At 41.8% G+C, this 13,210-nt stretch overlaps 1 protein-coding gene across 5 annotated transcripts in view; it reads left to right on the plus strand.

Annotated features, from left to right (window-relative positions):
• The first annotated feature begins 1,417 nt into the window (after window positions 1-1,417).
• SLC18B1 (solute carrier family 18 member B1) overlaps window positions 1,418-13,210 on the plus strand; it is a 29,616-nt gene continuing 17,823 nt past the window's right edge. The window contains exons 1-5 of one of the 5 annotated variants that reach the window (XM_030929390.1): window positions 1,418-1,673; window positions 3,202-3,341; window positions 10,510-10,605; window positions 10,945-11,018; window positions 12,890-13,037. In XM_030929390.1, the coding sequence (XP_030785250.1) occupies window positions 1,631-1,673; window positions 3,202-3,341; window positions 10,510-10,605; window positions 10,945-11,018; window positions 12,890-13,037 (501 nt within the window). In that variant the 5' untranslated portion in view covers window positions 1,418-1,630. Of the gene's footprint in view, window positions 1,871-3,201; window positions 3,342-10,065; window positions 10,290-10,509; window positions 10,606-10,944; window positions 11,019-12,889; window positions 13,038-13,210 lie in introns of those variants that run through there. The other 4 variants (XM_030929392.1, XM_030929389.1, XM_030929388.1 and 1 more) reach the window with 4 other exon arrangements.

Here is a 13,210-nt window from a genome sequence, read left to right on the forward strand (position 1 = left end):
CAGGATGTCATCCAGGACTCATTTGCCAAAGTAAATGGTCTTGCAATATGTTTGTATACAACCGATTGCATTATAGTAGATTATTAATTAGTGTGAATTTCATCTGCTAGAAGGTGTGCTACTTGAGGGCGGAGTCTGGATGGGGCTCATTCATCTTTAAATTCATAATGCCTGGCACAAAGTGGTAATTCAGTCTTCTGTTTTGGTTTGGCTTCAAATCAAGAATTTCCCAGTCCTTAAACATTTATTTATTTATTTATTTGTTTGTTTATTTATTTATTTATTTAAGGAGTTTCACTTTTTCACCCAGGCTGGATTGAAGTGGTGCAGTAATTACAAATTTACTATCCACCATCCCACGTATTGGAATCAACCTTGTACAGTGGATCTGAGGCAGATTCTCAGTCGATAAAGCCACCCTCACACAATTCTTTGGGATCTTGCCTCACTGTAACCTCTGCCTCAAACGATTCTCCTGCCTCATCCTCCTGAGAAGCTGGGATTACAGGTGCCTGCCACCACGCCCAGCTATTTTTTTTTTTTTTTTTTTTGTAGTTTTAGTACAGACGGAGTTTCACCATGTTGACCAGGCTGGTCTAGAACTCCTGACCTCAGGTGATCTGCTCACCTTGGCCTCCCAAAGTGCTGGGATTACAGGCATGAGCCACCGCGCCCAGCCAGTCCTCAAGATTTAACACTTCCCAAATAGTAAAAAAGGTGAAAATAAGTGAAACCTATTTTTTGTGCAAGAAAACTGTGAGTGTGAGAGTAAGGTAGTAGCCATCATGTTCATGTGCTAGCTACTAACACACTTTATCGCCAATGCTCACAGCCACCCTACAAGATAAACATTATAATCTCAGTTGTACAGATAGAGAAACTGACTTTGTCGTCCAAAGTTACATACAGCCAGTAAGTGCTCTGACTTGAAACCCTGGCACCTGCCTCCAGAGGTCGCACTCCTAGCCACGTCACCATGCTTCCTAAATATTCATTAGTATTCTTGCAAATATTTTTCGACTACAGGTGCTTCATACTGATTAATTCATTTCCAGTTCAATAGTGTCTGGCTTCAATAATTACGAACACTACCGCATTTACCCACTGTGAAAAATAATTCACTCTTTCAAAGGTCCTGTATAAACCTAATTTTCTAATTCACTTTGGTGTCTTTCAGTTGACGTACTCCCTACCTTTTCTGTTTCTACATAAGCTTCCTTTCTTTCGTTTCGTAGGAATAAATTGAACTTATTTTAAGATAGAGGGGGGTACAACTGTATGGAATATAGACTCATCTTTTTTCACTCTCTCTCTCTCTCACAGAATGAAAAAGGACACCATGATATAGCAGCTGAGGTGGTGGATTAAGATAATGGGGGGGCAAAAAAAAAAAAAAAAAGGAGCCATGCTTCACCCCTGCCCCGCCCCCGGCCGCCTCCCGGGGACTCAAGAGTCCTAGAAGGCTTTGCGGAGCTCCGGGCTGGGCGGATCGCTGCCCACAGGGAGTCGGGAATGCCAGGTTCCAGCTGAGCAGCGGTCTCCGGCCGGAGTGCCAGTGGCTCCTTGGAGGTCGAGTCCAAGGACGTGGCTTGAACCCGGGAGGTGGGGCGCCGGAGTCCACGCACCGGGGATGGACGCGCCGGGTGATCTGGAGGGCCCACGCGCACCAGGAGGTGACCGTGAATTGCTTGGCCGGGAGCCCGGAGCCCAGCGGCGGCTTCGGGCCTGTCTCTTTAGCAACGATTGAATTGCTTTTAGCTTGATTCGTTTCCGAGAGATTGGAAAAGGCTGGGGCCTGATCGTGGGGTTCGGGCCAGCGTTTCTTTTCTCTCTGGACGGGGCAAAGTTCCAGGACTGGATATGTGTCACGGTATCTAATGACTTTCTAACCTATGCCTCTGCTTTTAAGTACTGTGTGTTTAATGCATTCAAATAAGTATGCCATTAGGCAAATGTAAAACGTTACCTTTCGAGTACCCAGTGTTGTTGCCTTTGTTTTTAGCTTTCATTTCCCTTTCGCATCTACTACAAACATTTTACAAAGATTCATAAGACTTCCTCATATTGCACAGATTTGTTTTTTTTTTTTTCCTTCTGGACTGCAATGGCAACCTCTGACAAATAGAGCAAAGCAAATATATTTTTCTTAAGTTTTTCCTAAAAACAGTTTAATTTATAAATGGCTGATGGATTTGCTTGGATATTTGGAACTCTGAGTAATTGATTTAGTGTTTTTAAATGACAATTTAGCCCTGGAAATAAGTGTTAAATTAGCTGATGCAAAAGACTAGTAATTAGGGTAAGAAAAGTATTGATTTGTGAATTTTGAGACTTGTCTATCCAGAAGCATACCATTGTAAATATTAATTCACCAGCTGAATGATTTCGCTTGTTTTCTCCTACTTACACTTCATTTGACTTCAGTATTGCCTTAGAAATCTTTGTGGGTTTTTTGTTTGTTGGTTGGTTGGTTTTTTGATACAGAGTCTCCCTCTTCGCCCAGGCTGGAGTGCCGTAGCGCGATCTCCGCTCACTGCAAGCTCGGCCTCCCGGGTTCACGCCATACTCCTGCCTCAGCTTCCCGAGTAGCTGGGACTACAGGCGCCCGCCACCACGCCCAGCTAATTTTTCTGTATTTTTAGTATAGATGGGGTTTCACCTTGTTAGCCAGGATGGTCTCTATCTCCTGACCTCATGATCCGCCTGCCTCGACCTCCCAAAGTGCTGGGATTACAGGCGTGAACCACTGTGCCAGGCCAGAAATCTTAATAAGTTAACATTACATGCTTGAAACATTGAGTTCATGTAGCATATGATTCAAGTAACTTGAGAAAATAAGGACATTATGCTTCAGAGAGCATCACCCTTTGGAGATCACCCTGCCACCTCATCTTTCTTGAAGGGTTATTAAAGACCAGAGAAACGTGCTTTAAAGTGAAGGCGAAACAAATCAGATAGCTTGATGATTTCTGCATTTAAATTCTAGTAGAGAATAGTATGTAAATGAAAGCAGTATGTTTTCAAAACTGCAGTAATGTACAAGGATTGTGTTCCGTTTGATCAAATGTACTATATTCAAAATAGCCCTAAGCTCAGCAAATGATATCTTCAGAGTGCAACATATGTGCACAGAAATCACATTTGTGTACTTTGATCAGTAGTCTCAATTATATGCCTAATTGCTGCATGTTTGCATTCAAGGTGATGATCCTGCAGGAGGTGCAGGAGAGACTCCCAGGTGGCTTTCGAGAGAACAGGTTTTTGTACTGATATCGGCAGCTTCGTTGAACTTAGGTTCCATGATGTGCTATTCTATACTTGGACCCTTTTTCCCCAAGGAGGTAAGACATTTTTAAATCCTTAGTGTGGGGAAAAGAAAGAGAGATCAGACTGTTACTGTGTCTATATAGAAAGAAGTAGACATAAGAGACTCCATTTTGTTCTGTATTTGAGATGCTGTTAATCTGTGACCCTACCCCCAACCTTGTCCTTGCAAGAGACATGTGCTGTGGTGACTCAAGGTTTAATGGATTTTGGGCTGTGCAGGGTGTGTTTAACACAAGTGCCTGAAGGCAGTATGCTTGTGAAAAGTCATCACCATTCTCTTAATCTCAAGTACCCAGGGACATGTACACTGCCAAAGGTCGCAGGGACCTCTGCCTAGGAAAGCTAGGTATTGTCCAAGGTTTCTCCCCATGTGATAGTCTGAAATATGGCCTCGTGGAAAGGGAAAGACCTGATCGTCCCCCAGCCTGACACCCGTGAAGGGTCTGTGCTGAGGAGGACTAGTATAAGAGGAAAGAAGGCCTCTTGGCAGTTGAGATAGAGGAAAGCCCTCCTGCCCGTCCCTGGGCAATGGAACATCTCGGTATAAAACCCCATTGTATGTTCTGTTTACTGAGAAAGGAGAAAACCGCCTTAGGGCTGAAGGTGGGACGTGCTGGCGGCAATGCTGCTCTTTATGCACTAAAAAGGTTTATGGAGATGTTTGCATATGCACATCAAGGCACAGCACTTTTCCTTAAACTTATTAATGTCACAGAGCTCTTTATTCATATGTCTTACTGCTGACCTTCTCCCTATGATGATCCTATTATCCTGCCACTTCCCTTTTTCTAAGATGGTAAAGATCAATAAATACTGAGGGAACTCAGAGACTGGTGCCGGCGTGGGTCCTCTGTATGCTGAGCGCTGGTCCCCTGGGCCCACTTCTTTCTCTGTACTTTGTCTCTATGTCTCATTTCTTTTCTCAAGTCTCTCGTTTCACCTAACGAGAAGCACCCTCAGGTGTGGAGGGGCAGACCACCCCTTCACTTAGGAGCTCTGTTTTTTTTTTTTTTAAGCCATTTGAATTATTTTATTTTATAGTATATAAAATGTAAAAATCTGCATATAGGACAGATGGTGTATAGAACTCCAGCCAATAGAGTACTTTTTATAGAATGCTTGATACCAGGAAAAAAAATCCAGTCAGGAAGAACATCTTCTTGGGAGGTAATTCACCTAAAAGTAGTTGATCTTCTGAGAATTACTTTGCTTACCCTATAGTCTGATTAATCTTTATTTGGTTTCTGCAACTGAAAAAAAGGAGTGCACTGAATAACTGAGATTCAAATGTTACTGCAATAGGTCTGTGTTAAAACAGTAACTATTTTCTTGAGGTTTTATTCACATTTTAGAATTAGGATGTTTTGATTCCTGCCCCCACTTCCTTTTTTTTTTTTCCTTTTGAGTCAGGGTTTCACTCTTGTTGCCCAGGCTGGAGTGCAATGTTGCGATCTCAGCTCACTGCAACCTCTGCCTCCCGGGTTCAAGTGATTCTTCTGCCTCAGCCTCCCGAGTAGTTGGGATTACCGGCGCCTACCACCACATCTGGGTAATTTTTGTAGTTTTAGTAGAGATGGGGTTTCGCCGTGTTGGGCAGGCTGGCCTCGATCTCCTGACCTCAGGTGATCTGCTCACCTTGGCCTCCCAAAGTGCTGGGGTAACAGGTGTGAGCCACCATGCCCAGCCCCTGCCCCACTCCATATTCCCTCTTTTAACTTGAATTTCTTATGGACTCTAGCAGCAATGTTTATGCAAGGGAGGAATTCTGATTAATAGGGCCTGTTCCTTCTAGGCATAGCCTTTTATATGGTGTTAGGATTTATTGACACAGATTCAATAGGATATAGTATGAAATGAATATGACTGGCTTGGAGTGTAGACAATATAACCATGTGTTTTATTTTGTTCTTTTTGCCAGATCCTTGGCTCACAGTGCAGTGGCAGCTTCTTAGTCCTCCAGCTGCCTTTAAAACATGTAGTCCTTTGTTCTGTGTGATACAAAAGAAGATAAAGTGGCTTCTCTGCTAAAGGAACAATATTGCCATGTACCCATACAGTGCTCTCTGGCTTTTAGTACACAATACCCCTCATTTATCCATTTGATCCCTGCAACAACCTCATACAGAATCTTGAGAATCTCAGCATGTTGCAAATGAAGAAACAGTCTCAGAAGTTGTGAGTTGCCCAATTCAGTTCTATTAAGTAGAGGTTTAATGAGTTCCTTCTCTAGAGCAGGCAAAGCATGGGATGTGTTAGGGTAGAATAAAAAAATCAGGGAAATGGTTCTCTCTTGTCCACCCATTGGGAGTGAAAAAATATGGGAGAAAAAAAGGTTCCAATGATTTGGATATCCCTTAAGAAAAGGATTTTTCAGAATGTTATAAGACTGTTTTTTTTTTTTCTGTTTTTACATTATCATTTTCTTCTGGCTTTCCTCTATCCATACTAATGTTATAAGACCCTAGAAAGAAGAATGGTTAATTCTATCATACATGGAGTGGGGATAGGAGAAGAAAGGGTGGTACTGAAAGGAACTCTCAGGATAAATTTAAGTTGGGGCTTTTTTTTTTTTTTTTTTGAGACAGGGTTTCACTCTGTCACTGAGGCTGGAAGTGCAGTGGCATGATCAGGGTTCACTGCTGCCTCAACCTTCCAGGCTCAAGAGATCCTTTTGCCTCAGCCCCATGAGGAGCTGAGGCACAGGCATGTGCCACCACGCCTAGCTATTTTTTTTTTCTGTTTTTAGTAGAGATGGGGTTTCACCATGTTGCCCAGGCTAACCTTGAACTCCTGAGCTCAAGCGATCTGCCCACCACGGCCTCTCAAAATGCTGGGATTACAGGTGTGAGCCACTGCACCTGGCCTAAGGTGGGTCGTAAGAAATTTAATTCTTATAGTGAACAACAGAGATGGAGGTGTTCTAGGTATAGTCACAGGAATTGCAGAGTGAATGGCATGTTCCTGGGGAACAGCAGACAGCTTCTTGATGTGGCTTGAGCCTGGGGTGAAGTGAGGTCTGATAGGAGACAGTGGATCTGAGGAGGCAGGCTGGAGATAGAAAGAAGAGCACTTGTCAAGGACTTAGTCAATGGGCAGTCATCAGAGGTGTTTGAGCAAGACAAAGCAGTCTGGCCAGACTTGGGATTTGTAAATAATAATAATAATAATGCTAGGCACAGTGGCTCACACCTGTAATCCCAGCACTTTGGGAGGCCGAGGTGGGAGGATCACCTGAGGTCAAGAGTTCGAGACCAGCCTGGCCAACATGCTGAAACCGTGTCTGTACTAAAAATACAAAAATTAGCCAGGCATGGTGGCACGTGCCTGTAGTTCCAGCTGCTCAAGAGACTGAGGCAGGAGAATCGCTTGAACCCAAGAGGCCGAGGTTGCAGTGAGCCGAGATTACGCCACTGCACTCCAGTCTGGTGACAGTGTGACTCTGTCTCAAAAAAAATTTTTTTTAAAATAGTAAGAGCCTGTGGAATTGAGATGGAAAAGAATTGGAGTGAGTGAATCAACCAGTGGGAAGGGCATTTCTTAGCTCAGCTGGAACTCAGTGAGTGCAACTAACGTTAGTTTCCTCTAAGTGAATAGGGACAAAGGAAAACCGGGGTATGGGTGTGTGCTTTTTAAGTTTTTGACTGAGTGTTTTGCTTATAGAAAATGTTGACTAAGGAAAAAAATCAAGGTTTTAAAGAATTAAAGTTCATTTTATTCAGGAGTCTTACTGAAGACTACAGGCTGAGTATTTCAGTTCCTAGTTCATATACAGGTGATACAGGTGGTGGAGATTCAGTATGCACAAGGTCACATCAAAGTTTAGGTGTAAGAATATATCTGGTTATAGATTACGAATGTACCTTTGGTAACAGTTTATAAAAGTATAATCACAACCCTGTTAGATGTTATCTTATGTGTAGGAAAAGGCAAGGCTGGGGCATTTATCATTTAAGGAATGTAATAGCTCAGGCAAGAGATGTGGGGGGCCATGTGCTCTATCCTGCTCTGTCTTCAATTCATCCCTCCCAAGAGCTGCATGTTGTCACAGAGTCAGGGGTTTTGTGACATTACGCTGGCAAGCAGAAGTGAGCAAAATGTGGCTTCTTACATTTGCTACTTTGTCTCGCCTCGCAGAGGGAAGGCAGAAAGAAAGGAGACAGAGGCAGGAGAGAGAACATTCTAATTTTAAAAGCTGTAAATATGAAGAGCAGGCTTTGACTTTTCATTTCTGATTAAAATCTTATGGTTAACAAATGCATTGGTGAAGCCTCACCCTTCCTCCTGCATGTTCTGCCATCTTTCTTATTAGCTAAACTAAAAAGGAAAGGAAAAACAGTGCCTTTCTTAAATTCTGGTGTGGGATTCCTACTTCTATTCATCATTTTTCTTGCCACCCTCATCCTTGGTCAGAGAACCAGAAATTGCTTATTTATTAATTGTTTATTTTTTGAGACAGAGCCTCGCTCTGTCATGCCCAGGCTGGAGTGCAGTGGCATGATCTCGGCTCACTGCAACCTCTGCCTCCCGGGTTCAAGTGATTCTCCCACCTCAGTCTCCCAAGTAACTGGGATTACAGGTGCATGTCACCACACCCAGCTAGTTGTTTTGTATTTTTTAGTAGAGATGGGGTTTCATCATATTGGCCAGGCTGGTCTTGCCCCTGACCTCAGGTGATCCGCCCTCCTTGGCCTCCTAAAGTGCTGGAATTAAAAGCATCAGCCACTGTGCCCGGCCTAGAAATTGCTTTTAATAGCTGTTTTTGCTTTCCTAATGTGAAGCAGGATCCGTGTTCCAAAAATGGCACGTGGCTGCTGCCGTAGCATGTGGTTCTAGCACATCCTGTGTCAGCGTTCCATTTCCACAATGAATATGGGAACATGCACACGATGGAAACTGTAATGGCTTATGACCTTGTAACCTTTGCAAGTCCCTCTCCTCATCTATAAATGAGGCCAGCTAAAAATACATCCCTTATTTAATTGTTGTTAGATACCATGTAAAATGGCACTTAATAGAGATCCTGGCTCATAATGAGGGTCTAGTAAGTATTAATTGCTATAGGCATTATATATTTTCTGCTAGATTGTAAACTAAGTACTTATTGGAACTATTAAGCATTGATAATGTAACTTGACTAATGAATGTTTGTCTTTCTTTTCTTCCTTTCCTTTCCTTTCCTTTCCCTTTCCCTTTCCCTTTCCTTTCTTTTTTTTTGAGGCAGAGTCTCGCTCTGTCACCCAGACTGGAGTACAGTGGCACAATCTCGGCTCACTGCAACCTCTGACTCCTGGGTTCAAGCAATTCTCCTTCCTCAGTCTCCTGAGTAGCTGGGATTACAGACATGTGCCACCACACCTGACTAATTTTTGTATTTTTAGTAGAGACGGGGTTTTGCCATGCTGGCCAGCCTGGTCTCGAACTCCTGACCTCAAGTGATCCTCCCACCTCGGCCTCCCAAAGTGCTGGGATTACAGGTGTGAGCCACTGTGCATGGCATGAATATTTTTCTTATGCCTTAATTGACTCCTTTCACAACGTTTTCTTTTTGAGGAACCTGACCCATGTGTAGTAGAAATGTAGACCTCATGTTCCAGTCGACATACAGCATAACCATTTGTTACAGTGCCATTAAAGGTATTTTAATGAACTCTCTCTTGTATCCACACCGTTATTTCCTGTGGTTATTAGTACATGGAAAGGGAATGACTAGTTATGAAGCCCAAGAATTATGGACTTAAATCTTTCCCAAGCCATTACTGTGGAGCTGTGGGCCCATCCTCTCTGCCTTCACGCACCACCAAGTGCTTAGGGACATTTCTGAGGACTTTTCCTAGAGTAAGAGGGAGGCCCTTCCTCAAATTTAGCTTAGAACAACAGAGTTCACTTCTCTGGCTTCCTGTGGTATGACGCTATGAGAAATGTATGGTTTATTTAAAGAGGCACAGTCTGACATGGAAAAAAAATCCTTGAAAAAGACAAAGATTGAATGATGATAGTATCTTTACATGGGAAGGGATGGAGAAAATTTTTATCGTAAATTATAGTTAGAGAGAAACGGTAAAGAAAGGCAATCATGGTTGTAGAGAATGGATGTTGAAGAGCGCAAAAGTGTGTGTGCATGTGTGCATTTCTGTATTAATTATAGAGTTAATTTGCGAAAATCCAAAGCTCTGCTGAAAGGATGGATCTAAACTGGACTCTTCTGACCATAAATATTCACTGCTGGTACAATGCCTTATATATACAAGATGGTCAATATGTGACAGTTCAGGCTTTCCCTTTGTAGTATGCCAAGTGGCCAGTCCTATCTTAAAGAAATTAAACTCGTATTTTGATTCCTTAAACTTCTATAGCTAGAATCTGATTTAAGGATCTGCCATAGTTCTAGGACTTGACAAAGTTTGTTAAACGTTCTATTTTTATATGTGAATGTAGTTGTGTATCACAGTGGCAGTATTTGAAGTTCAAAAGAAGTAGATTTAGGATCAATATTACCTGTAGCAAATCTTAGGAGCTCACTGACAGAATAGGCTATAAACATTAGTAACTGTAATTGATGGATGATAAACTACCTCGGCTGTTTCAGGAGAACGTAGAATGTCAGGGGAGCATGTCTCACCTGTGTTGTTGATGACAGGAAGGAAAACTGTCTTCTCCAAACTGTCGGGTAATTGGTATTACTGTCAGAAACAGAGACCTAGACTGATTGGGCCTCGGTCTGACCCATGTGCCAACTCATGGAACTTCCTATTCTTGAGTTTGAAGGCTGGCCAGTGTTTTTCGTTTGTTTCCTATAATTAAATGTGATACCCAAAAGGAAGTGTGTCTAAATCAGCTGTTTCCTCGGTCCTGTGACTATGCAATACAGCCCAAATTTCCTTAACCAAGGCATTTTTTGTGTTTGTTTATACACTTTAATTCTGACTTTTGCCAGCTAAAGCTAACAATTCTTTATAGGCATGGTGAGTGAATTATTTTCATTTAAGAGACTATGGTTTACTGTCTAAACTATTACTGGTTTCCCTTCCTTCCCCACCCCATTTATTTTAAAAGAATAATCTTTTTGAAACTGATATACAGATAAAGTTCACAAGAAGATGATGCTCTGATCTATTATTCCCATTTTTCCATATTGATGCTAATTTTTCTTTGAAACTTTGTTTCCATTTCTGTTACTTAAAGGCTGAAAAGAAGGGAACCAGCAATACGATTATTGGTATGATCTTTGGATGTTTTGCTTTGTTCGAGTTGCTGGCATGCTTGGTATTTGGAAACTATGTAAGTATAAAGTTCATATGCACATCTTAATTTTTAAAAATTATATGATGAATTATTTTAGTTTGCTAGTCTAGAATTTGCATCGATACCGAAATAACCATGGTTATAATTTTATAAATTGTGCCACTATTGACAGTTCCCTCCTCAGATTTGATTGATTTTTAACTCTTTCCATGTTTTTAAGCAATGAGTACTGTCACTATATTAAAGAATTATTATAATATACTAACTGTACATGTCTTAACCCATCCTATATTTTCCAATACAGTGGATTTGTTTCTATCAGTATAGACTTTCAGAAGTCATAAATTTACCACTCTTCTTTGACATTTATTATAGCTTGTACATATTGGAGCAAAATTTATGTTTGTAGCAGGAATGTTTGTCTCAGGAGGAGTTACAATTCTCTTTGGGTAAGTCATTTTCTGATTATATTTGGGAGCTTGAACAGATTTCATAACCTATCTTCTGTTTAAATTGTTAAAGGTTCTTTAAGTCAATGGTTCCATTATTGTCTGTCAAACGCATAGCATGTGACTAATGGCAGAAGTTGAGTAAGTAGAGAACAGGGATAAATGGCATTGATTTTAAGGAAACAGGCCTCTGGGGGATCTCTTGATGCTTGCTACTGAACCTATTCATTAGGACTCCTGTGACTGTGAGTGACAGAAACTTAACTCACTTTTCTGAGTTACGGAAATGTACTAGCTTTAGTAAAAAAGTGAATTTCTTTAATAAAGTGTCAACTCAAAAAATATCAGAATACAGATTTGAAACGATGTCATGAGAAATTTTTCCTCTTGTGATTTGAACAAGCTCTCCCCTTTAGGTGGCAAGGTGACCCCTAGCAGTTTCAGTAGAAAGTGCCAGTTGCCTAGTAGTTCCTATTAGAGTCACAGAATGAAGCCCCACTGACCTGACCTTTGCTGATGGCTGTAGCCGGGGGGAAAGAATGTTCTGCTTGACCAGGCCAGGTCACATGCTCAGTTCAGAGCATGGAATAGAACGGTTTCCCCCATTGCTACTTCCCGAAAAAGGAAAAACGAGTGCCAGTGAAAAAACAGATGTGAAAGTTCTTAAGCTTAGAGTTCTTAAACCAGCAGCGTAATGCCAAATAATATGGAAGAGCTTATATAAGTACATGGGAACAAGAGGAATAACAGTATAGTAAGATTATAATGAAGTAAACTCAAGAAAACTGTTAAGTGAAATGGGTTAAAAATTTTTTGGAAGGGTCTTTTTTTTTCTTTCTTTATTCCTTTTTTTTTTTTTTTTTTTGGTTTGAGTCCTGCTATGGGAGAGATCTGAAACTGAGTTCTTTCTTTTTTTTTTTTTTTTTTTTTTTTTTTTGAGAAGGAGTCTCGCTCTGTCACCCAGGCTGGAGTGCAGTGGCCAGATCTCAGCTCACTGCAAACTCCGCCTCCCGGGTTTACGCCATTCTCCTGCCTCAGCCTCCCGAGTAGCTGGGACTACAGGCGCCCGCCACCTCGCCCGGCTAGTTTTTTGTATTTTTTTTAGTAGAGACGGGGTTTCACCGTGTTAGCCAGGATGGTCTCGATCTCCTGACCTCGTGATCCGCCCGCCTTGGCCTCCCAAAGTGCTGGGATTACAGGCTTGAGCCACCGCGCCCGGCCTGAGTTCTTTCTTCTATATGGGTCTTGTCAGTGATTCTACATGTTATTCTTCTTTTTCTTTTTTCTTTTTTTTTTTGAGATGGTGTCTTGCCCTGTTGCCCAGGCTGGAGTGCAGTGGCGCGATCTCGGCCCACTGCAACCTGTGCCTCCCAGGTTCAAGCGACTCTCCTGCCTCAACCTTCCAAGAAGCTGGGATTACAGGTGCTTGCCACCATGCCCAGTTAATTTTTGTATTTTTTAGTAGAGATGGGATTTCGCCATGTTGTCCAGGCTGGTCTCCAGCTCCTGACCTCGGGGCATATGCCTGCCTCGGCCACCCAAAGTGCTGGAATTATAGGCATAAGTCACCACACCAATTCTACATATTCTAGAAAGGTTTATTTAGTACTATCATCTGGGGGACAAGTTGTATCGCAGAAAAGGGCAACTAAGCTGTTGTTATGACTCGAATTGTTACCAAAAAAGAAAAAGGGTAATTTCCTCCTACTGAAGAGACAACAACGCAACTCTTTTTAAAAAAATTATATTCTAAAGTGATTTATTCTAATAACTATGGGTGAGGTACTGCTCTTTTTAGTGAGTACATACAGTTAAAAAGGAAAAAAATAAAAACCAGCCTGGCATTTGAGAACTGTCTTATTCCTTTTTAGTGTATTGGACCGAGTTCCAGATGGACCAGTATTTATTGCTATGTGTTTTCTAGTGAGAATAATGGATGCAGTTAGCTTTGCTGCAGCAGTGACTGCGTCCTCTTCTATCCTGGCAAAGGCTTTTCCAAATAACGTGGCTACAGTATTGGTATGTATTTTATAAGTATTTCCCACTTTCCTTTGAGTGTAGGCCAAAATATTTGCCCTTCCAAGTTAAAGCTGGCATCCACTCTTCTATACTCGCATTTCTGTACTCTCTGGATTATTGTTGCCTTTCACCCCGAGTTGGACTAGCAGCAAGCCTGTCAATAAATGTAACAC

The sequence above is a fragment of the Rhinopithecus roxellana genome, chromosome 4 (genome assembly GCF_007565055.1).
Source record: "Rhinopithecus roxellana isolate Shanxi Qingling chromosome 4, ASM756505v1, whole genome shotgun sequence".
Taxonomy (NCBI): Eukaryota; Metazoa; Chordata; class Mammalia; order Primates; family Cercopithecidae; genus Rhinopithecus; species Rhinopithecus roxellana.